Raw genomic sequence first — 25,136 nt, 5'->3', positions numbered from 1 at the left:
AGTGGGACACACAGTGTCCTCCTCTGGCCTTCACAGTGGACGTGTGTGTGTTAAGACACACACAAACAATAAAATAGCTTCAGCATAGTCACAGAACTGTCCACTGCGATCTAGGACAGCTTACCCCCCCGAAAGGACCTACCCATTCACCTGTTAGTGTCCACCCCCCAGCCCAAAGCAACCACTATCAGAAGCTCTCTCTGTAGACTCTCCTGTTCTGCCTATTTCACAGGGGACTAGCCAGTGTATGGCTCTTTGTGACTGGCATCTTCTACATAATAGAGATGGTTTATGCTTATTTCCTCCTGCCAAATAATATACCATCATAAGACATCTCATTTTGTTTCTCCATTCTTCAGTTGGTGGACATTTGGGCTCTCCCACCTTTTTGGCCAGTATGTGTAATGCTCCTGTAAATATCTCATACACGTTTTTTTTGTGGGAGTTTATGTCTCCCTATCTCTTGGGATATACGTAGGATCAGGATTGCGGGGTTTTGTGTCACTGCTCACCTGTCTGAGAAACTGCCAGATGGTTGTGTAGAGCAGATGCTGTTTTGTACTTTGCTCACAGCATGAGTGATCCAGTTTCTTCAGGCCCTTAGCAATATTTGCTGTTGCTGTGTCTCATCACCGTAGGCGATGATGCTGGGCGTCTCTTCTGTGCTTATGGCCCATTTGCATAGCTCCTGGAAAAATGTCTAATCAGCTCTTCTGTCCATTTTAAAAATTGAGTTACCTTTTTATTACCAGGTTTTAAGTTTCTTTATATTATAGGTGTATGCTGTCAGATATACAATATGCAACATTGTAAATGTGGACTTATTTTTGGACTCTTGGTACTATTCCTTCGTTTTACGTATTTATATTCATGATAGCACCCACTGTTTGCCAGTGTGTTTGACTTTATTTCACTATGATTGCCTTAAGGTTTACACTTTCTCATTTACATAAACAATTATCATACAGAAAGTTACTATACTTATTACCGTAGTAAAACTTTAAATTCATTTAAGTTAATATTTTTAGCAGGCCTACAAAATGATAGGTTTCTTTGTGACATTTTCCCACATGTGTAGCAATGTACTTTGTTCCTATTGTACCTTTTTGTTTTTCCCCTTTACTGTCCCACTGATCCTTCCTGCTAAAGAGTCCACTTCTGCTTTCATGGTGTGTGTGTGTGTGTGTGTGTGTGTGTGTGTGTGTGTGTGTGTGTGTATACAGGTGTCTTGAGTGTGAGTGAGGTTCAATGGGAACACATGATACCTGCTTTTCTCTTTTCTCTTCCACCTCCTCTCTTGCTCTTCTCTTTCTGTAAACCCCTTCCTCTTTCACATGGTCCCATTTCTTTATAGGAAGTTTTAAAACTGAGTCCTCCAACTTTGTTCTTTTCCAAGATTAGTTTAGCCATTCCTTATGCTGAAATCTTTGAATTAATTTTTGGAATCTGTCCATGTTAACAGAATTAAATCTTCCATTACACGAAAATGACAGCTTTTATTTACTTAAGTTATCTGTAATTTTGTTGGGCAGTGTTTTGTAGTTTTAGGTATACAAGTTATGAATTTCCTTAGTTAAGTTTATTTCTAAATACTCTTTTTGTTTTGTTTTTGTGTTTGAGATAGTCTCCCTTATAGCTCAGACTGACTTGAGCTTATGATCCTCCTGCCTCAGCCTGTAGAGTCATTGAATTATATGTGTGAACTTTTACTGGAAACAGAAGCAGAGATCCAGACATTTCAGTATAACAGCAACTAGACAGTAGGGTAACACTAAGGTTTTGTACATTTTTTTTGAGGTCCAAGCTGAGTCTGAAACATCTTTGAGCAAGAACTTTTTATAATCAATATTATTTAACACAAATGACTTTTTGCTACAGACCCAATATTGTGTCTTAAGGAATTCGCTAGATACATACTTAAATAAGAAGCCTTATCCAATTGTAAGGCCATTTTGACAAGAGTGAAATTACTCTAAGTACTCACCATACTGTCAAAAGTTAAGTCTGAGATTTCTTTTCATGCACAAGTGCTCAGTGGATGATAGTCTAAACTCCACATGTAATTTCAGTGGCTTTTTCTCCTACTCTACCTTCTCTTATTGCAGATTAGTGCTTGTTATTTTACTTTTACATTTTTAGGTCACTAGAAGTCAGGAGATAAACAGGAGTCATAAATCTGTATGGATTATTTTTGGGTGATTTTGTGTTAGGAGAAAATTCAATTTTGCCAGTTTTCTCTGAAGCAGCCTCATTTATTCATTGCCTTCAGCAGGGACGTCAGTGTTGGTGCTGCCTTTCTGTCAAGGAACAGAGTATGGCATTGAGAAGACACAGACAAATATGCTACAACATACTGTAATGGAGATGTGTGCAAATAAAGAACTATGTAGGAGGAGATGACTATGCTCATATAGGAGGTACATGAGACTCAAAGAGAGTGGCAAGGAAGGGGGAGAGGAAGTAGTATCTGGATTGGATTTTAGAAGTTAGACCTAGCAGTTCATCGGGTCAGAGTGTGGCATTCTGGGCAGAAGACACAGCACATGCACAGGACGGAAGCATGGGAGGTTTAGGAAATGTTTGTTTGTAGCCATGCTATTGGGAGGAGTGTCTGGAACAAGACTAGGATGGTAGGTTATGGCCAGATCGTTAAATACCTTCTGCACTATGTTCTGTAGATCTGGTTTGAGATGCAAATCCCAGGACAGGTTGCAATAGAGTTGCCTCAGAGACTGAGGTAAAGCTGCCTCCTTTCAAGCCATTAACCTTGGGTGATAAACTATCTAATCACATAAGAATATTTTCTGACTCCTTTTCTACATTTTACTCAATATAATCAGAAAAAAAAAAAAATAGCCAAATAGTAACACCCAGTGTTTGTGTAAACTGAATTGAAACATCAGTGATTTGGAGATTTGAGAGGTGAGACTTTTATCTTAGAAGGTATGGATTGCTGGTGCAGGAGAGATAGCACAGAAGTTAAGAGGGCATGCTGCTCTCACAGAGAATCTGAGTTCAGCTCCCAGCACCCATATAGTAGCTCACCATCATCTGTAGCTCCAGCACCTTCTTCTGATCTGCTCGGGTACCAGGCAATCATTTGTTGCACATACATGAAGGCAAAAGGCTTATATGTATAAAATAAAAATAAATAAATCTTTTAAAAGAGGTATTGAATTCCAAGTATCATCGCAGATACCTGTCATCTCATTGCTCAATTAGCTCAGGCGGGCAGATTATGAGTCTGAGGTTGGCATGAGCGAGCTACGTAATAATGTTTGAAGCCAGTCAGAACTCCATAGGGAGGGAGACCCTACCTGAAACAAAGATAGTGAAATGGTGTTAAAAAAAAACGGTGTACTTGAGCATGTTTTGGATACATGCCTAGGAGTGGGATAGCTGGATCTTGAGGAAGCACTATTCCTAATTGTCTGAGAAAGCTCCAGATTGATGTCCAACATGGTTGTACAAGTTTACATTCCCACCAGCTATGGAGGAGGATTCTCCTTTCTCCACATACTCTCCAGCATGGGTTGTCACTCGAGATTTTGATCTTAGCCATTCTGATGGGTGTAAGGTAAAATCTCAGGGTCGTTTTGATTCGCATCTCCCTGATGACTAAGGACGTTGAGCATTTCTTTGTTTCTCTGACATTCTATATTCCTCTACAGAGAATTCTCTGTTTAGCTCCATACCCCATTTTTTAATTGGATTGCTTGATTTGTTGCTTTTTAACTTCTTGAGTTCTTTATAAATTCTGGATATTAGCCCTCTGTCAGATATAGAGTTGGGTAAGATCCTTTCCCAATCTGTAGGCTGTCGTTTTGTTCTGATGACAGTGTCCTTTGCTTTACAGAAGCTTTTCAGTTTTATGAGGTCCCATTTATTGTTTATCTTAGAGCCTGTACTGTTGGTGTTCTGTTCAGTAAGTTGTCTCCTATGTCAATGAGTTACAGGCTCTTCCCCACTTTTTCTTCTAAGAAATTTATGTTGAGGTCTTTGATGCACTAGGACTTTAGTTTTGTGCAGAGTGATAAATATGGATCTATTTTCATTTTTCTGAATGTAGACATCCAGTTGGACCAGCACCATTTGTTGAAGATGCTGTCTTTTTTCCATTGAATGGTTTTTGCTTCTTTGTCAAAAATCAAGTACCCATAGGTGTGTGGGTTTATTTCTGGGTCTTTTTTTTTTTTTTTTTTTTTGTTCCATTGATCCACCATTCTGTTTCTGTGCCAATACCATGCAGTTTTTATTACTATTGCTCTGCTCAAGTACACAATAAGGATGTTTGTTCAACCATGTTTGTAGCAGCTTTATTCATAATAGCCAGAACCTGGATACATTGGTGTCCCTCAATGGAGGAATGGATATAGAAATTGTGGAACATTTACATAAGGGAATACTACTCAGCAATTAAAAACAAGGAAATCATGAAATTTGCAGGCAAATGGTGTGATCTAGAAAAGATCATCCTGAGTGAGCTATCCCAGAAGCAGAAAGACACACACAGTATATACTCACTTATAAGTGGGTACTAGACCTATAAGATAGGACAAACATACTAAAATCTACACCTAAAGAAGCTAAAAAAGAAGAGGTTCCAGGGTAAGATGATCAATCCTCGCTTAGAAAGACAAATGGGATGGACATTGGAAGTAGGAGAAAACAAGAAACAGGACAGGAGCCTACCATAGAAGACCTGAAAGACTCTACCTAGCAGTATATCAAAGCAGATGGTGAGACTCATAACCAAACCTTGGGCAGAGTACAGGAAATCACAAAAAAAGGGGGAGTTAGTGAGACCTGGAGAGGACAGGAGTGTCACAAGGACCAAATATATCTGGGCACAGGGGTCTTTTCTGAGGCTGATTCTCCAACCAAGGACCATGCATGGATATAACCTAGAATCCCTGCTCGGACATAGCCCATGGCAGATCAGCATCCAAGTGGGTTCCCTAGAAAGGGGAACAGGGACTGACTCTGATGTGAACTCAGTGGCTGGCTCTTTGACCTCCCCCCAACCCCCCGAGGGAAGAGCAGCCTAGCTAGGCCACAGAGGAGGACATTGCAGCCAATCCTGATGAGGCCTGATAAACTAGGGTCAGATGGAAGGGGAGGAAGACCTACCCTATCAGTGGACTTAGAAAGGGGCAGGGAGGAGATGAGGGAGGGAAGGTGGGATTGCGAGGGAATGAGGGAGGGGGCTACAGCTGGGATACAAAGTAAATAACCTGTAATTAATGTAAAAAATAAAATTATTTAAAAAACGGTTTTGTCTTAATAAATAATTATTTTTAAAAAGCTTGCTTCAGTTGGCCTGCATTTATTATTTTCTGAAATGTTTACTTTTCTTTGTTTTTTAGTGGACAGAGGATTGCAGAAAATCAACTTACCCTCCTTCTGGACTAACGTGAGTTACTTCAGATTACCAAACCATTGTCCTTTGCACAGACCCTTCTCTGTAATGTTTCTCTAGACACAACAGTAGTAAAAGAAATGTAAGCTGTGTCTTTCACCTGGAGACATGGATTGCTTTCCTTTTATGTGTGTGTTATGTGTTTGATTAAGGCAGATATGAAGGTAATCTGATTTCCTTCTTTTCTATTTCTTCCCTGTCACCAGACCTACTTTATCTCCTAGAGAGGATTTTTTGCTCTATGACAAATGGAGTCATGTATACCCACTGAGCTGTGATGCTCTGTGATCCCTGGATATGCACCCTCAGAGTACTTTGGAACTTATAAAGGAACTTGTATATGAACGAGTCAAGAAATAAACCTTGACTTGATAAAGCTTTTTTTAAGCAAAAGAAGATCAAAAACCATAAGACAAGGAATGAAGCCATCTTTTATTTTAGTCTAACATTTTTAGCTTACAGTTTGTCTTACCAAATCTTCTGATGAGATAAGCCTGAGAAACTTGCAGTTCTAGGAAGAGGCATACAGGGAAGAGGCATGCAGGAAAAAGCTCATGTCTTCGCCCCCTCTCCTTCTCTCCTGCTACAAGTACACTTCCGGGGCGGAAGGAGCAGAGTATAGCCAAGGCGTTCAGTTTTTGTGGTGTTACAAGTTCTAACCGGCCCTCTGTGCCAGTACACTTGGGACACTGGAGTGCCACTCCACATCCATGCCTTTAAGCATTTCTGCTGCTGATTGACTGCTTACCATCTGTTGTTTGTACATGTGTGTGTTCTGTCCTTTGGTTTAGACTGTAGACCACCTGAGGAGAAGGTAGGCTCAGGCAGTGTGGTCTATGGTATGGTCTGGGCATTGAGATGCCGGGTTTCAGACGCTGAGATGATGTTGTTTGTAGTGAAGTAGAAAAATGCACTGTGGCAGTTACCACCAATGGAGCATTACTTACTGTTGGTGAAGGGGAACTGTGATAACCTAAGCTGCCTTTGTGTGAATACCTAGGAGTGCAGCTTCAGTAAAGGTCTTTTCCATCACCACTGATGCCATCTTGGCCTTCATGCTTTCCTGATTGTGTCTTTTGGCTGGTCTTACTGCCCAATTCACTGAACATTTAATGAGCAATTTAAAAGACCTATACTAAAGGGTTTTCTGCCCTTTTCCCTCTGGTCTTTTGAGACAGGGTTTCCTTGTGTAGCATTGGCTGTCCTGGACTTGTTTTGTAGACCAGGCTGGCCTTGAACTCACAGCTATCCACCTGCCTCTGCCACCCTGAGTGTTGGGATTACAGGCATGTGCCACCATGCCCAGCTTTTCTACCTTCTTTTAAATGTATTTTACATGTATTTGGGAATCTGTTTCCTTACAAATTGTTAGCCTTCCCTGAATAGACATAATACAACTTCTTACTCTATGTGTATATGTGTGCATGTCTGTACCTATATGTTGTGTGTGTTTTCCTTTCTTGCATGCCATTTCTGCTGTTATTTCTTCCAGCTTCACTGTTCCATTCTTCAACACTGAAATCCTCTGCCCTACCCTTAACCTTTTTTTTTTTTTTTTTCCTGAACTGTAGAGCAATAGCTCTTGACATCTGGGAGATAAGGGTGGCATTCATATTCTTTTAATTGGTGAATGTCTAAATAGTCCTACGAGGTCATCCTTTTCATCTAAGTTCATGAATCTTGGTGGCACACACCAGCAAATGTGAGGGAGGAAGGGACACCTGTTCATCTGGTCTCACCAGTCACATCAATGCAGATATCCAGGAACTGACAACCACATCACCCTGCATCCATTGCAATCCCATTAAACGTTTCTTTGCTGCTGCTCATTGGCAGCTTTATGCCTGCTCTTTTATTTGTACAGATGTGTGTTGTGTCATTTGGACTAGTTTGTAAGCCACCTGGAAAGTCAGCTGCATTCCACTATTATTACAATAGCTATTTCTCAAATATTGACATGTTTACACTGCTTATGGTAAAATAGAAAACATATAGTGGAAATCTCTATTGATCATTAGTGAAAAATATTTTCTACATGTTTCATGTAATCTCCACTGCCCTCATAAGATAGGCACTTTTTATGTGTATAGGAAGGCAATGTGTACTTTTTAAATACAAGAATATCTTGGAAAAGATATTTATTGTGAGATAAAATATAAGACTAAATTAAGCTTTAATTATTAAAACAACTTTCTTAATCAGATTAACCAGTTCTCAAAAAACGCTGATTATTGAAGGTTTTATTATCAAGGTTTCCCAGGTCTAACTAGTCCCAGTTTTGATCCTCTCTGATAGTGATCTTCTTTCCTCTCCATTTCCTCTGTAAGATTCCTAGACCTGTCTAGTACTCGACTGAAGGAGACTCAACGAATTTATGGGAGGTGTTAGGGATATGCTGGTTATCTTGGAGGCGGAGAAGGGAAGAGCTGGTTGGAGTTCATGGATAGAATACCAGCCACCAACATGCACAGCTCTGATAGCACAGCACTTAGTTACTGCATCTAGACATAGAAATCCAGATGCCCAGCTTGGAGGAATAAAGGTTTAATTCCATTAGTCTCTGAGTGAGATGCCAGACTATTAGTCCATGGAGACACAATTTTACATGTGGAATCTGCAAAAGAAGGAGAAGGAGGATTATTATTGTTATAATGAAAAGTTTTTTCCCCCGAAGACTACAATATTTATGTAGGTATCAGCTAAGGAACAGAGGAACTTGAAAAGAACAACAAAATCAATTCATCGTAATTTTGTTGAAAGGTATATTTCCAAAATTGAGTTCATTTGTCTCTGCATCTAAATCACAGCATAAGAAAGTACTGGCTAACAACTTCATAAAACTTTACACATATACATGGATCCCAAGCTCAGCAACATCATTTAGAGAACCAAATATTGATGGTAGTAAAGTATACACAGAGGCCCAGTAAATGACTTTCAGGAAATAACCTATCTTTAGCTATACAAATAAGGTTAGATGTTCTGTTAAGAGCCTGGTAGCAATGCAACACACACCAATATGGACCTACTCTTTTCTCAATGTAGTAAATGGCTCAAGGGATGGATGTTTTTAATCTGACAAATTATTGGATGCTACATTCTTGAAAGCTGTTTTGATTTGTTTGAAAGTACTAGAGACAGGCTGCTGTGGTGGCCTGTGACCTCACTACCTGGTGGATGGAGCCAGGAGGATTGAGGTTCCTGAATTCAAGGTCATTTTTAACAACATAGCAAGATGAAGGCCGACTTGGACTACATAAGGCCTTGCCTCAACCTCTGCTCCCAAAATGGACCAGAAGATGAAGTTGCTGTAGCAGCAGAAGGAATTGTAGTTTGTATACCAGTATTATGGCCCAGCTCCATTATTAAGGGGGTAGACATCACTATATCCTCATAGCAGAGATTACTGTGTGTAAGTGTAGGAAACTGAGAGTGGATATGACAGGATAGTGTGTGGGCTTAGACCTGCTACAGACAGATAGAGTGGACATATGTACTGGGAAAGAGGAGTTTTCCTTGGAGGATCAGAGCCCATCTTGGGAAGCATGTACTTGTTGCACTGTGGGCTTACAAGGTAACATCAGTGAAGCCATCACAAGAGACAGCAATTTGGCAATAGTGTTAGATGAACTGACAGGGCATTCCAGACAGACCAGAAAACCAAGTGGTGAAGTGTCCTAGAGTCTAGACAGGTCTAGTGTCCTGAGCCTAGACTATACTGTTACAGATACTTGGGGGAAAAAAACAAAAATAGGTATTTTCTGTCAGCAGTGTTTTAAGTTGTTGAACCACAACTGATTCACGTATCACTAAGTCATATTAACCTGCCAGACATAATAGTTATAATTGTTTACTTGTAGAATTTATTTTTTGAGCCAGGGTCTCACAATGTAGCCAGCATCCTAAATACTGGGATTGCTATGGCTGGCTCAGAATGTATAATTCTGTTCTGTGATTTGAGTCTACTTCAAGTTGTATATGAAAAAGAGGGCTGAAGCACCAAATGCAAACTGTTCTTTCTTCATGAGTTTTGCTTTCTCTGAATTTTCTCTATACTGTTGCTGTGACTTTGTGTCTAGTCCACCCTTTCAGCTCTGTGACCCTCCGCCTAAAAGTCATTTTCTGCATGTCAAGATGGTGCCCTTTCATTGCAGTTATAGAGGACCAGTTCCATGGTACACCATAGATCTTGATTTACCACCCTACAAAAGATGGCATGAATTAATGGCTCAAAAGGCACCAATGGTATGTTGTGTTAACTCTTCTTGTTCTGACTTTATGGAATATAATTCTGCTTTTTAAAAAATACTTTATGAGTTGGATATGGGAGCTCACACCTATAATCCAAGCACTTGAGAAGACTGTTGCAGGACACAAGTGTTAGGAGTTTAGAGGCCAGCCTGGTCTACATAATGAGTTCCAAGGCAGCCTTGGCTATAGTGAGACCCTGTCTCAAAAATACTACTAAGGGGACTAGAGAGATGGCTTGTCATTTGAGAGTACTTGAGGGCACCCAGGATCAGTTCACAGCACCGTAGAGTGGCTCACAATCACGTGTAACTGGTTCAAGGGGCTTGGATGCCCTCTTGGCCTTGTTGGGCACGGGGCACGCATGTGCTACACATACGTAAATGCTAATGCTCATACATATAAAATAAAAATAAATAAATCTTTTAAAATTACTGCTAAAGGTATAGAGGTTTATATATTTGATACCCTACTGCATGCATAGTAATTGATAGAAGGAAATATGTCATTTTCCTGTAGCTTTTTGTGGGTGTTGGGGGGTAGAATTTGTCTCTCTTTCCCTTTGTACCCTCTTCCTTTAATGAAATGATTAAGAACCAATGTTACTTTAAGAAGAAAATTGTGTTCATATATTCATTGGAAATACTTTCAAATTGAACTATTATGTTTTATATTTTTATTACACATATTTGGTAATCTTAAATCTCAGTACTTTATTTAAGTCTTTTTAGTGTTTTATTTATTTTTTCAGGTGAAGATTATAATAAATTCAGTGATGAATTTAGTAAACACATTTGTGCCAAGTGGAAAAATAATGCAATACGTGGATCAAAAGTTGGTAAGAAATATTTTCCCCAATCAATTTTAAGGACATGCATATAAACACATGTACCACATACATCAAGAATTTTAAAAATGTACTTGGGTATAGAGAGACTGAAGCAGCAAGCACAGGCCTAGATGGGTCTACATCAGGTTCTCTGTGTTTCTGGATCTGGAGGAGAGTGGGGGGTCACTCCTGATTATAGGAACCAGTGGGTCTCTGACTCTTTGCCTTATCTTGGGACTCTTTCCTCCTGTTCTCCCATGTCCAACTTCAATATGCTAGTTTTTGATTCATCGTATTATATTTTATTTTGTCAAGTTTGGTAGTTATCTCTTAGAAGCCTGATCTTCTCTAATAAAAGACAGAAAGGGAATGGATCCAGAAGGGAGGAACTGGGAGGAATAGAAGGAGAGAAAAGTATAATCAGGACATTTTATGTGGGAAAAGAATATTTTCAACAAAAGAAAAAATCATGCATGGAATTTATTTAAGAAATAATTCACTGACCTTTTCTCAAGAACTTTAGGGGATATTTACATTTTTTAAAAACCACTGTCAAACTTGAGAGAACCTTCAATTCTAAGGATTAGATTATTAGAGTCAGAGAATCAAAACACAGCAGGCTGTAGTAGTTAAGTGCTTCTTGCTTTTTGGGCAGCATCACAAAGGAATGAGAAAACATACAGAGCTCACCAGGAGTACGGGGTTTCTTTCTCCTATAGTTAAGTATACAGGTAGACTACTGAAAACCTAGGTTTTTCCCCTGAGAGTATAGCTTGGTGGTAGAGCAGCATGAGTTCTCATGAGTTATAACAGTTAGCATGTCAGAAAGCCCAGATTTGATCCCAGCAAAAATTAGTTCAGGTTTTAAAAGCACTTTCTACAAGTAACTCAAGAAATTCAGAGATTTCTCTACGTAAAGATAAAATGACATGTTCGGCCTAACCATGTATCCTATGGGTCCATTGATGTGACCCTTAAACCTCAGTTGTGTTTTACTATTTCTTGTGGCTAGGCAATCACCAAATGATTTTTTTTTTCTTGACCCCCAGCCCTGCAGGAAGACTCCATTTCTCAATACCTTTTAAATTTAGCTTCTGTAAATAAAGCATTGTCTATGGACTGGCCTCAGACCTCCCAAGGTGTCCTCGTCATATTTTAGATCTGCTGCAGGTGCAGGTCATGGAGAAGCTGGAAGGCTCAAGAACAGATTTAGAGAACTAAGGATTTTAGGATTGAATACTTTTTTAGATGCAGGTATAGCCTCTACCTACTGCTTTGTTTTTGTTGTTTTGAGACAAGGTCTCACTCTGTAGCTCTGGCTGTCCTGGAACTCAGTATGTAAACCAGAATGGCCTCATACTCAGAGTGATCTGCCTGCCTCTGCCTCCCATGGGCTGCGGTTAAAGGTGCATGCTACCACACCTGGCTACCTTGTGCTTCCTCCTTCAGTTGCAGCAACCAAAAATTTCATGAGCCATTGCCATCTCCTCTAGGACAGAACTGCCATAGTTGAGAACCATTGTCCTAGAGGCTGGATGAGCAAAGCAGCAACTCCTTCCTTTTGACCGTTGCCAGCCAGCACACCTACTGGAACATGTTTATGTTCTCACCTTACCAAAGTTATCAAATGCGTTAAACCTAACAGTTTTGCCCAGAACAGGAGTTGGTAGGAACAAAAGGGGAATGAGACCTGCCTGCACCACTTCCTAAGCCCCCTTCTACTCTGAGTGTCCCAAGTGCGAGTTTGGTGTGGTTTGGAGCCCAGCATCCCTGCATTTCAAGGATGCACCAGTTTTGCACCATTTGGAAGGGTAATATTACTAATAATACATATTTCATATTATGACTCTGAAGACTAAATGGCACATCACTCTCTGTAGAGTGTCATGCTTAACATTCGTTCATTAAGTCATGTTTGTTAATTGGCTGGAACATCGTACTCTCAGTGCTTTGAATTCACAGGGAAACAAATTATATGCTTAGCAAGGTCACCTTATGGAGACCTTGTTGGGGCAGCGAGATGGCTCATTGTCAAGCTGATGACCTGAGTTCCATCACCAGAGCCTACATAGTGGGAGGAGCAAGCCAACACCTGCAAGTTGTCCTTTGACCTTCACACATGCCTTATGATGAGTGTGTACATATACCTCATACACAAAATACATAAACAAACGAAAAAGAAAAACAGAACTTTTTAAACACATTGTCTTAGCGAGAGAATATAAATTGTGCTCTCAGTATTTGTGCTTAGTTGAGGTTGAGAATAAGATACAATGTCCATCAAGAATTTGCTCATCTGCTTGCTTATTATACAACTGATGCAACCTAAGACCAGCCATTAACAATGACAGTTTTGAGAAGTGGTTTTGTGAAGAATACTGTATTTTTTTGCTGAGTCTTGCCAGTTGGTAAAGAGTGAATAAGCAGAACTTTGCTCATTATGTTGATCTAGATGGTAGGTCATTTTAAGTCAAGCAGGTAAAATGATTCATGTGTCATTCTCTGTGGGGACTGGGCCAAAGATCAGGAGGAAAACATCAAAATCTAAGTATCACAGGTTTTTGTAGGAGTTCAACACTGAGCATTATATAAAATCTCTTAGAAATACATGATGTAAACGCTTTAAAAATAACTTACTACCTGTTGGGGTAACAGTATTTTACAGAGCTTTAGCAGAGAGCCAGATGGCAAAGCATGTCACTTAAGTTGAGTGGGCACTGCTTTCTTTCCTTTCAGCCTGGTGTGTTGGGCAACATTCCTGGCCCTTTTGAAGAGGAAATGAAGGGAATTGCAGATGTTACTGGGATTCCTTTAGGTAAAGTTCATCTTGTAGTGCTTAAGACATTTAATAAAACATTGTGATAGATATTTGTGGTAAAATCTGATATATACAGTGAAATGCATTAATCCTAAGTGTGAATAGCTCATTGAAGGTTTCCACAGGCATCCACACAGGTATGTGAAATTCCAGTCCTCCAAAATGCTTCATCTGCCCTTTCACAGACATTGTTGCCTCCACATATAACCCTGTTCTGTGTTCACCATGTTAAAAATAAAACTGAGCACTTGAATTTTGGTACTTTCTTAAACCTCTCATCTAGGTTGTTTTCAGATTTTGCTTATTAACAATGGGGCTGTTGTTGATGTATGTATACATGCATTGTTGAACGTTTTTTAATGGCTCTACACACTAATTTCTCTTGAACTGAACTTTCGAGTCACAGGGTAGCTAGCTATGTATGTAGCCTTATAAATCCTGTAAGACAGTTTCCTAAAATGAACAGACTTATTGACAGCATGAGAAATTCAACTTTCTTTCATTGGCACTATATTTTCCTGGTGAGTTACTGACTTTTTTCTTCATTTTTCCCCCTATATTCCTTGATTTGGGGGAAGGGCAAAACGTTAGCAAAGTTTTTTTTTTTTTTCATATATTTCTAATTGATGAAGGACCATTTACTGAAATCGATTATCTTTCCTTCCACAGTGATATCTTTGATCTAAATCAGTTTGACTGCATGTACCTGGCTCTGTTTGTGAACTTTCTGCAATCTTCTGTCAACCTCATGCTACCTCAGCTACTAAAGCTTTGCAGTTCATTGTAGCAGAGTAATTATTCACCTGTGCCTTCCCTTAGCTTTCTGCTGGCTATCTTGTTCGCCTGCATTCCCACATGCTTTGGAATCAGCTGGCCACCTTAAAACTTGATGTTTTGAATGAACTTACTAAATCCTTGAATATAGTTTAATGTCAACCTTTGTTTAGGCATTGATTTCTCAGGGGCATTTTTTTTTTAATTTGGGGAAGAAAGGTCATTACATTATATATAAAATTATTCTTAGGTAGTGATAATTTAGGCAGCTAATTTCTGTTTTCTTGGTTTCCCTTGCCCCCTTTTTAAAGCAAATATTCACTGCTGGGTAGTGAATATTTTCAGGATCCTGCTCTGCTTAGGGGCAGAGGGTTTTGGAGCATTCACAGCCTTGTCCAGCTCTCAAAAGTTTTCAGTTTGTATCATTTATAGAAGCAATCAAAGTAATCAAGTCACCATGTTATGTAACCAGTAGTGCTTTTCAGAAGAGAATTAATGGAAAATTTCTGTTGTTTCTCAACGAAGTTGGCTAGTGCTTTTGTTTGTTTCGCTTCACTTAATGATTTTTTTTTTAAGGGGTGGCAACATAGATCAACAAGTGAAGGGGCTTGTTGCTAAAGCTTACAACCGGAGTTCTAGATTCCCAGAACCCACGTTTTTCTTCTCATCACCCCTGTGCACCATAGCAAAGTTACACATACATCTGTGCATGCATAAGTGCACATATAAATAAACAAATACAAAAACATCCTGACTGCTGGGTAGAAGTGATGCACACCTTTAGTCCCAGCACTCAGGAGGCAGAGGAGGTAGGTCTCTGAGTTCAAGCTAGCCTGGGCTACAGTGTGCGTTCCAGAACAGCTAGGGCTACACAGAGAAACCCTGTTGACAAAAACGTTCTAACTGAAAAACAATTTCAAATGATAACATAGTGGAAATACGTACTCGTCTACCTGAGGAAGAAAGTCTTATATCAAAAGTTGTCACGGTAATTACCAAATATAAATATCTCAAGAAAAATGGATTAACAGTTGATAAGAGTGAGATTCAACTGAAAATAGACTGAGGTAAAAATGAATATTAAGCACAGTGTGTTAGCATTTAACAAGACAGAGAAAAGCATGCTACATACCTTAAGATTAAAAGCTGAATGGCATTTTCCTTATACTCTCATAATTATTGATGATATTAATCAAAAACTTCTTTTCCCCCCCCCACAGGGGAGATTATTTCATTCAACATTTTCTATGAATTGTTTACCATGTGTACATCAATAATAACTGAAGATGAAAAAGGTAATCTGCTCAGGGTGCATGGCAGCACTGAGTACAGCATAAAATATAGTTTTTTAGAGTAAAATCAGAACTTTACTAACCACGTTTGCTGTTTAAATTGTATATTGTGCATAGCTTAGTATATCCTGGTACATTTTTATAAGTGCACTGAAAATCAGCCCTATTTTAAGACTACTGTAATGCTTATTAAACCTTCAATGAGACATGTGGAAAATGTAGAACTGTTCTAGACTAGAAACATTCTTTTTTTAAAAAGATTAATTTTATGTGTATAAGTGTTTGACTGAATATATTGTGTGTGCACCGCATGTATGTCTGGTACCCAAGCGGGGCAGAAGAGGGCATCTGATTCTTCACAACTGGAGTTGCTAACAGTTACAAACTACTGGGTGGGTGTTGGGAACTGAACCTCTGCTGTCAGCAAGAGCAGCACATGCTCTTAACTGCTAAGCCTTCTCTCCAGCCCCCCAAAAACATTCTTTTTTTCTGCGCAGTCCCCATCTGTATAATTTAGGAGAAGTCCTCACAGAGGTCCTTTGTTACCTTGAGTAGACACTGTCACTACTCCCTCTTCTCCTCTCCTCCCTGCCCCAACCCCCTCCCTATTCTTCAGATAAGGGGAGCCACCCCCACCAATCCTCATCAGCACATCAAGTCGCATCAGGACCAAGTGCATCTTCTTTCTCTGTGGCCTCACAAGTCAGCTCCACCAAGGGGAAGTGATCAAAACTAGGCAACAGGGAACAGAGTCCATGTCAGAGATAGCCCACTCTCCCCTTTCTAGTGGACCCACATGAAAGCCAAGCTATCCATTGGCTATGTAAGTGAAAGGGGCCTAGGTCCAGTCCATGCATGGTCCTTGGTGGGTGCATCAGTCTCCACAAGAACCCCTTCCCGCCCCACCTCCCTGGGCCTGGGTTAGTTGGTTCTGTTGGACTTCTTGTGGAGCTCTTGTCCCCTTCAAGTCCTTCTATTCTTCACCCCACTCTTCCACAGGGCTCCCTACTCTCCACCTAATGTTTGGCTGTGAACCTCAGCATCTGTTTCTATCCGCTGCTGGGTGGAGCCTCTCAGAGGACAGCTATGCTAGGCTCCCATCTGCAAGCATAACAGAGCACCATTAATGGTGTCAGGGGTTGGTTCTGTCTCATGGGTCTCAGGTTGGGCCAGGCGTTGACTGGCCAATCCCTCAATCTCTGCTTCATCTTTATTCCTGCCCATCTTGTAGGCAGGGTAAATTTTGGGTCAAAGTTTTTATGTGTGGTATCTCCTCCCTCTACTAGCAGTTCTGTCTAGTTAGAGGGTGGCCTCTTCAGTCTCCATGATCACTGCTAATAGGAGTCTGAGCTAGATTCGCCCCCATATTCTCCCAGAAGCCCACCCTGTTGTAGGTAGACAAGCTGGGGCATCAGGTTAGAAGCATCAGAGAAACCACCCATGATTTCTCTTCTCTGTATAAGCCCTCTGTCCTCCTGCCCCATCTCCCCACATCTGATCTCCCCTTGAGTCCTCCTTGTTATTTATCTTCTTTAGGTCAGTGAATTGTAGTATGGTTATGCTGTACTACATAGCTAATATCAATTTATAAGTTAGTACATACCATGTGTGTCTTTCTGGGTCTGGTTACCTCACTCAGGATAATCTTATCTAGTTCCATCTATTTGCCTGCAAATTTCATGATTTCCTTGTTTTTAAAGGCAGCACTTAAAAACTCAAAGCCCACCCCCAGTGACACACTTCCTCCAAAAGGGCATGCATAAGACTTCTCAAATAGTGCCACTCCCTGGTTACTAAGTATCCAAATGTATGGGCCAGTAGAAGCCATTCTTATTCAGATCAGCACAGGCAGTGACAGATGTTTTTCTGGAGACCCAGAACAAACATAATTTTCCAGATAATAAGCATTATGTATAAGAACCTGGCTTTCCTGTATTTTTCCTGGCTGGTCCCCAAGGTCACAAGGCACCCAAGGCACAAGATGGCCTTTCATTTACTGTGACTTTTGACCTACACCTAATACTTGAGATGTCCATGTATAAGTAGCAATCAAGGAATTGGGCAGGTCACATTGAGAGAGGTTAAGATCTCTATGTCCCGGTAGAACTGCTTTGTAGTTGTCCAAGGAGTAACCATTGATTTGTTTTCATATCTGATCTAGAGTCCTCTGATCTCAGATGTTAGATACTGCCCCAATGTGATAATAATAACAGTTTGAATTTGCTAAGGATTTTTTTTCTGGCTGCCAGGCTTCTTAATTATTATATATTGCTAGGTAAAGCAGTTGTGAATATAAATATTCATGTCTACTGTGTCTGTCTGTGATCAAGAATCCATTGTACTTTAACTGTGGACACATGTCTCTGCCATTTCCTTCATAATAGGCCACTTACTACATGGAAGAAACATGGATTTTGGATTATTTCTCGGGTAAGTAAGCAACTTGGCATCTTTTCACTCCATGGGAAGTCTAGACTGTAGTATCACCTTGATGAAAAGTAGGTTCCCCCTCCCCCATGTGCGGAAGATAACCTCAAGTGACAATGACTGGATTCCAGTGTTGGGAAGGCAGGCACACTGGGTGGACTTAGGAGTCTCAGTGACTTAGGAGTTGTAGCTCAAACGTTACACCTAGTGAACAGGAATTGAGACCCTGCTTGATAGACACAGATTATTTTCATTTCTTGCTTAGAGAAATCTGTCATTTTGACCTTTATGGAAAAAAAAATGATGGTTAGAGATCTGTGATTAGAGATCTTCCTTTGACTCTGGCTCTCACTAGTTGTGTGACCAGAGCTAATAAACTTTTCTGGGCCTTAGTTTTACCACCTGGAAAGGGGATAGAATCACCCAGTTTTGGATGAAGAAAACTATTCTGGCTCACAGGTCAGAGGTTTCAGTCCATGGTCAGCTGCCTCCTCTATTTTTAAGGCTGGTAAGGCATAGCATCATGTTGGTGGGGACAGGTATCAGAGGAAGCTGCTCACCTTATAAAGTCAGGAATGCAGTAAAGACAGTATAACCCCCAAGGGTATACACTCAGTGTCCTGCTTTCTTCATATTCCTAAATTTGCATTTATCACCCAATAATCTCTCAGATTACTAAACCACCAGTGGATTAATCTAATCACTTCCCAAAGCCGTACCTCTGAACACTGGTGTACTGAGGACTGGACCTTTACCACATGAGCCTTTGAGGGACATTTCAGATCCAAACTATCACTCAATCATAAAGGTCTTGTTAAGGTTGATCCAAGGTGACCAGGTAGGAAAAGCACCTATAAATCAGATATTGTATTTCAGGCCTGTAATTCCAGCCCTTGGAAGGTTGAGGTAGCAGGATTACAAATCGAAGCCATCGTGGATTCCATAGCGAGACTCAGTCACACACGCACATGGTATCATGTAATGCCTGATTCTCACCTTCATCTCTGTCTTTAATGTCTCCAACATTTGTCTTTTTTAGGTGGAATATAAATAACAACACTTGGGTTATTACAGAAGAATTAAAGCCTTTAACAGTGAATTTGGATTTCAAAAGAAACAAAAAGACTGTTTTCAAGGCTACAGGCTTTGCTGGATATGTGGGCATATTGACAGGATTCAAACCAGTAAGAAATGTTCTACAACTTTTATAAGCAGTTTTGTGTGCTGATTTTACTGTCTGGGAGTCTAAGAAAATGAGGACATAAAAGAATATGAAGGTAGGCATGATAGCACATGATAGTCAATCCTAACACTTTGGAGGCAGATCTTGGTGAGTTCAAGGCCAGTCTGGTCTATATAGTGAAATCCAGACCAGCCAGGACTACATAGTGAAACCCTATCTCAGACAGGCAAAGAATCTGAAGCCCATTTTATTCCCTTGTCCTTATCACTTATGTCAGTATGAGACCCTATGCCACAGAAAAGTAGGAAAATAAAATGTTTTCTGTGCCTCTTTGAAAATAAAGAGCATGTAGCTGGCTGTCAAGGTCTCAAAGTAAAAATAGGGGTCAGGCCTGGGCCTCCTTTTTACTTAGGCAAGTCATGATGAGTTCATGATTTTGTGCTGTTCATTTGACAAAGCGTGTGGCCAGTAACTTCCTGTCTAACTCATCTCACATTACCCAGTACCCAGTTCAGGTCTTTCTATACTACTGTCCTGGTACAGATGTGGGACCTTCAAGAGCACATTGATATTGCTGACTGCATTGCTTTTTGTTTTTCTCAGGGACTGTTTAGTCTTACACTAAATGAACGTTTCAGTATAAATGGTGGTTATATGGGTGAGTGAAATGTCTGGAAATGCAATGGGAATCTTTGTAAGGGAGGGCAGTAATCTAACCTTCTCTCACTCCTGTGACACTGTCTGCATTTTGTCTCTTCCAGGTATCCTAGAATGGATTTTGGGAAAGAAAGATGCCCAGTGGGTAGGGTTTATCACCAGATCAGTTCTGGAAAATAGTACAAGGTGAAGTGATTTGTTGCTTTATTATCAAACAGCTCTGCTAAGTAACTCATTAACATATAGAAGTATTTACCAAATCCTAGTTTCACATCCATTGAGGAACTGTTGTGGTATTTCTTAGGTGATTCTTTGACATTCACTTGGAATTATTCCTATTTTCTGTATGTTCTGTGCTCTCATAGCAAAGCAATGAATGGAATTATTTAGAAGTATTAAGAGATACTGACAGTAGGAAGATATAAGTTTCTTTTGTTAGACAAAAAAATTATAGCATGTGCATAGCAAATGTTATATAGTAAAATCTTTATATACATGGTAATACATTGAATACATAAATTGTAGTACATATTAACCTAAAAGTTATAGTCTGTTGATATGCTGGAATGCCATATTGTCTTTAATACATAATGTTCACATGATTTGGGATAAATGAGGCTGTATCTTATTTTTAATACTTTCCAGGGAAGAGAAGTCTTCTTTGATTATCTACTTCAGCTCTTTTTTGTTTTTGTTTTTGTTTTTTTCTGAAATACAGTTTCTCTGTGTAGCCTTGACTGTCCTGGACTCCCTTTGTAGACCAGGCTGACCTCAAACTCACAGAGATCTGGCTGTCTCTCCGAGTGCTGGGATTATAGGCATGCACCACCACTACTGGCTTCCACTCAGCTCTTGATAGTCCTTACTTTCAAAATTACTTTCTGTTCTCCAAGTCGTGTGTGTGTGTGTGTGTGTTATAGCACATACCTTCAGTCCTAACACTTTGGAGACAGATCTTGGTGAGTTCAAGGCCAGTCTGGTCTACATAGTGAGATCTAGACCAGCCAGGACTACATAGTGAAACCCTATCTCAGACAGGCGTGTGTATCACACTTTTGTTTGTTTGTTTTGTTTTGTTTTTTTAGGCAGGATCTAATATATTCTGAGCTGGTCAAATTCACTATGTAGCCAATGATGACCTTGAACTCCTAATCCTTCAGCCTCCACTTTCATTAATAGACATCCACCATACCTAGTTTATGTGGTGCTGTAGAGTGAGCCCAGACTTTTGTGCTTGCTAGGCAAGTATCCTACCAACTGAACTACTGCCTTAGCCTCGCCCCAGGACTGTAATTACATTTCCCTTTTGTTGTTGAATAAAAGGCATAGGTAGGAAAGTTAGAGCATGACTCTTGGGATCACCTTTATATTAGAGGTCCTCCTAAAATTCCAACGTACAGATTATTGGTCCTTCTACTATCATTGCTCACAACCCTTCTTCAAAAGCATGTTCCTTAGCCAGTGGCCTCCTCAACTTCCCATTCAGCTCCTTTTTTGTCTAGAAAATGCTTTAACTCCAAGAATATGGGTGTATAAAACATGTATATAGAGCAGACATTTACTGTACAGAAATTTACTTTAAAACAGTTCTTTGGTATACATAGAATTTTACTATTAATTAAAGAAAAAGGAAATGTAAACATGAATGACATGGATGTACCTTTTATTTTATATGAAGAATAAAATCCTGACTAAATATTTGTTACCACAGGATGTAGAACATCTTCATTTTTCAGAGTTGATTGTCAATGTTCAGAATGCCATTTTGTAAGTTCTGTCATAATCCCTAGCCAAATTTCATTTTACAATTTTTGAAACTCATCAGCAGCTCAAATAGTAATTTTTAAAACTAGAGGCTAAAGCGATGGCTCATTGATTAAGAGAACTTGCTGTTCTTGTAGAGGTTCCAGCTTTGGTTCCCATCCCTCAAATGGCAGCTCACAACCTCCTGCAACTCCAGTTCCATAGGCACTGATGCCCTCTTCCATACACACATACACACACTCACACACACATGTAAACATGATAGTATTTTTAAAAGTTCTAATGCAATTCAACCCAAAGGTAAACTGGTTTACAATTGAGGAATAAAAGAAAATTATTAAAAGGTTTTGTTTCCATAATTAAAATATTATTTGTATAGGAGCAGAAAATCAAAGAGGTATAGTAATTCATAACAGGGCTTTAATTCTAGCTGCTGTCCTGAGGGTGAGCTGAGGTGTTGACCAGAGCAATGCAAAGTGCACATTCAGAACCAAGGCTGCAAGGAAGTTGCACATGCAATTCAGGAAAGCACTCCCAGAAACGCCTTAGGCCTCAGATTCAGTTCCCATTATTTGATTTAGACTAATCTTTGGTCATTGCACATGCAAAAACTTAATTGTTGCTGTGTGTGTGTGTGTGTGTGTGTGTGTCTACATTCAGTTAAATCACTCCATAAGGGGCCTCAGATACCTGTTGTTTGCCTTTAGTTCCTACAACTAAAACACATTATTCAGAATCAAATAAAAAATGCTTACTTTTAAAAATGCTCCTATGCAGTTATGAAGAAGCCAAGAATACACTGGTCAAGACCAAGATAATGGCCCCAGCATATTTTATCCTGGGAGGCAACCAGTCTGGGGAAGGTTGTGTGATTACACGAGAAAGAAAACAGGCTTTGGATGTATATGAGTGAGTACATTTGATGAAGCAAAATAAGTAAAAACAAGAACCAAGGCAAATGGAAAGCCTAAGAGGGAATCTCTCTTTTCACATCTAGACTTGATCCTAAGCATGGCAGATGGTATGTGGTCCAAACCAATTACGACCGGTGGAAAAACACCTTGTTCATTGATGACCGCAGAACACCTGCAAAGATGTGTCTAAATCGCACAACACAGAAGGTACATTTGCATTGTCACGTAGAGAGAGAGACACTGTCCTGACTAAGGATTATCTTAGTTCTGGCGTTTTTCTTTGATCTTGAAGAAATTGTAAACCTGTTACTGAGTATCTCTAGACATACCATATGGACTTTTGCTATTGGACTTAAGGAGCAAATTTTTGCTGTAATTTTCCTTCCTTACACTAATGCCAGATACCATTCTATAAAGTTAAATAAGAGAATTTCAAAACTGGAGGAGAGAACGAAAAAAAAAAGTGATACATTAGAACTGTCACCTTTGTTTCTAGCAGTGACTCTAGGGAGATGGTTTTGGAAGACTGAAAAATGTTTTAGTCTTTAATGACCCACCTGTATGGATAAATTCTACTAAAGGACTGTATTTAACCTTCTCAACAAAATTGTTTTTGTGTTTTAGAATCTCTCGTTTGCAACCATCTATGATGTCTTATCAACAAAACCTGTCCTCAACAAGGTATTTATATATACACATACATACTACTTTTAGGAAAGAACTTGCATATATGAATTGTCTTTCTCTGTTACCTTGGATCATTCTGAAGATACTAGTTACTGATTCATTTTTTTTGAGACAGGGTCTCTCTGTGTCCCCAAGTCAAGCCTTGAACTGACTTTGCAGTCCAGGTTGGCCTCAGACATGCACAGTCCCTCTCTCTTAGCCTCCTGGGTGCTGGGATTACAGGCAGGCACTGCCTCACTCAGCTTTAAGGTGTGATTTTTTAAAAATATTTTTGTGTGCCTGATACCACAACTTTAGGAATGCAATAAGGATGTTGCTCACTTGGAACGCTGTCAAGTGTTGTTTCAGCTTTACTTACACGGCATTGGACGAAGTCTCGTTTTGACTTTGCCCTGTGTGTCAGAAATCACACACTGTATTGTTCAACTAACAGCTAATGCTTGATTAAATGGAGTGTGAGGTTTATTTTCATGTAGAGCCCTGTGTCTTATCAGGGAAGGGTTGCTCCATGACTTTATTACAAATTTTTATCTTTCCCTGTGCTGTAACCAAAAAACCTAATCAGCTCACTTGCTTATAGTCATTCTTTGTACAGAGATAACCTCTGCCAAAACAAAGCCTTCTTTCTTCCCTTTAGCATTTGTAACTAACCAGGGACTGCCCTCCTTGATTTATCTTAGTCAAGTTACCTTTTCTGTTTTGCACAGTATCTCCGTGTGGCTTCAAGGTAGTTTACATTGCATGACCACAAGGGTTTAGGTGTGTGCTTTCTACTCTGTGGCTACAGGTTTTTTTGGTTTTGTTTGGTTTGGTTTTTTGTTTTTGTTTTTGTTTTTTGTTTGTTTGTTTGTTTTTGTTTTTGTTTTGTTTTGTTTTGTTTGCTATAATGGAAATGTATTGGGGATAAGCATAGCCAAAGCCAAACTGTTCTGCTCCATGGTGTATCCTTGGGCTTTGCATGTCTGCCAGTTATACACTGAAGAGGGTTAAATGAATCTTAAAGTGTTCATTGATTACTATTAAATATCATTATAAGCAAATTGTTTGGGGGACCAAAAATAGTGATATGTATTAAAAAATCTTTAAAATATCTTTAAAATGGAAATAACTTTTTTTTCCAGCTGACTGTATTCACAACCTTGATTGATGTTGCCAAAGATCACTTTGAAAGTTACCTGCGGGACTGCCCAGACCCTTGTATAGGCTGGTGAGCACACATCAGCAAGCCTGTATGACATGCCGAGACCTGAAGTCTGATCTCCTTCCAGAGGCTAAGACTCAAGGCCTGTTGTCTGTTAGTCATGAGATTGTCCTCAGTGTGTTTACAGTTTAGAGACTGTTTTTGTTATCATTACTTCAATTTACAGGTAAATTCTTCAAGGAATGCAATGTCATGTAGAATTTGCCAGTTCATTTCACTTTGACGTTGGGGAAGGGTAACCCTGACCTCTATGGAATACATCAATGTTCTTTGCTGGTATTTAATCCAGTGTCCTGTGTGATTAATGCAAAAGTTCATTCACCTTTTTAAAATCTACATATTTATGTTTCTCTGTACACCAGTATTTTTCTCCTGGTTCTCTCTTAGATTCAGCATGTCATTCACCTTCACTGTTAGTGACAGCAATGCAATATCGCTGTGCTTGGCTGGAGTTTGTGAGATGACATTTGATGCTTATTTTAATGGGCAATAAATAGACCTCTGAGTCCAGAAATAGCATTTTGGAGGGTTAAAAATAATGATCATATAACATGTTTTTTTTAAAAAAAAGTATTCTCATTTTCCTAATTATTCTACCTGCTAGTAACCCCAGGAAGTTGCTAGCTTTAGAAACTTGAGTTCAAGAACTCAGCACAAACTCGTTATTTTAAACTCTTGTATGTATAATCAATTTAATAAGTTTTTTCATTATCCCTTCTAACCAACATATTTTTTAGCTTTTCATACAATACAGTTATTAACAATATTTTTCAGAAATCAATATTTATGAAAATACTAACAGAATTTATTCATCTTTCTAACTTTTACAATTGACAGTGAAATGTATTTTATGGCAGACTGTATCCATTTAGTTATGTACAATCTCAGGTGTATCATGCTCAATAAACAGTCACTGTCAGTCA

At 39.5% G+C, this 25,136-nt stretch overlaps 1 protein-coding gene across 1 annotated transcript in view; it reads left to right on the top strand.

Moving 5' to 3' along the window:
- Asah1 (N-acylsphingosine amidohydrolase 1) overlaps positions 1 to 25,136 on the top strand; it is a 32,528-nt gene extending 7,392 nt beyond the window's left edge. Inside the window, exons 2-14 of the mRNA XM_055593602.1 lie at positions 5,367 to 5,413; positions 9,574 to 9,664; positions 10,419 to 10,505; positions 13,233 to 13,311; positions 15,309 to 15,383; positions 17,765 to 17,810; positions 18,847 to 18,991; positions 19,594 to 19,648; positions 19,752 to 19,833; positions 22,189 to 22,320; positions 22,409 to 22,532; positions 22,950 to 23,006; positions 24,134 to 25,136. Of these exons, the coding sequence (XP_055449577.1) occupies positions 5,367 to 5,413; positions 9,574 to 9,664; positions 10,419 to 10,505; positions 13,233 to 13,311; positions 15,309 to 15,383; positions 17,765 to 17,810; positions 18,847 to 18,991; positions 19,594 to 19,648; positions 19,752 to 19,833; positions 22,189 to 22,320; positions 22,409 to 22,532; positions 22,950 to 23,006; positions 24,134 to 24,223 (1,110 nt within the window). The 3' untranslated portion in view covers positions 24,224 to 25,136. The remainder of the gene's footprint in view (positions 1 to 5,366; positions 5,414 to 9,573; positions 9,665 to 10,418; positions 10,506 to 13,232; positions 13,312 to 15,308; positions 15,384 to 17,764; positions 17,811 to 18,846; positions 18,992 to 19,593; positions 19,649 to 19,751; positions 19,834 to 22,188; positions 22,321 to 22,408; positions 22,533 to 22,949; positions 23,007 to 24,133) is intronic.

This window comes from Psammomys obesus, unplaced genomic scaffold (genome assembly GCF_907164565.1).
Source record: "Psammomys obesus unplaced genomic scaffold, mPsaObe1.curated_primary_1811, whole genome shotgun sequence".
In the NCBI taxonomy this organism is placed as follows: Eukaryota; Metazoa; Chordata; class Mammalia; order Rodentia; family Muridae; genus Psammomys; species Psammomys obesus.
This window is presented reverse-complemented; position numbering and strand designations above follow the sequence as displayed.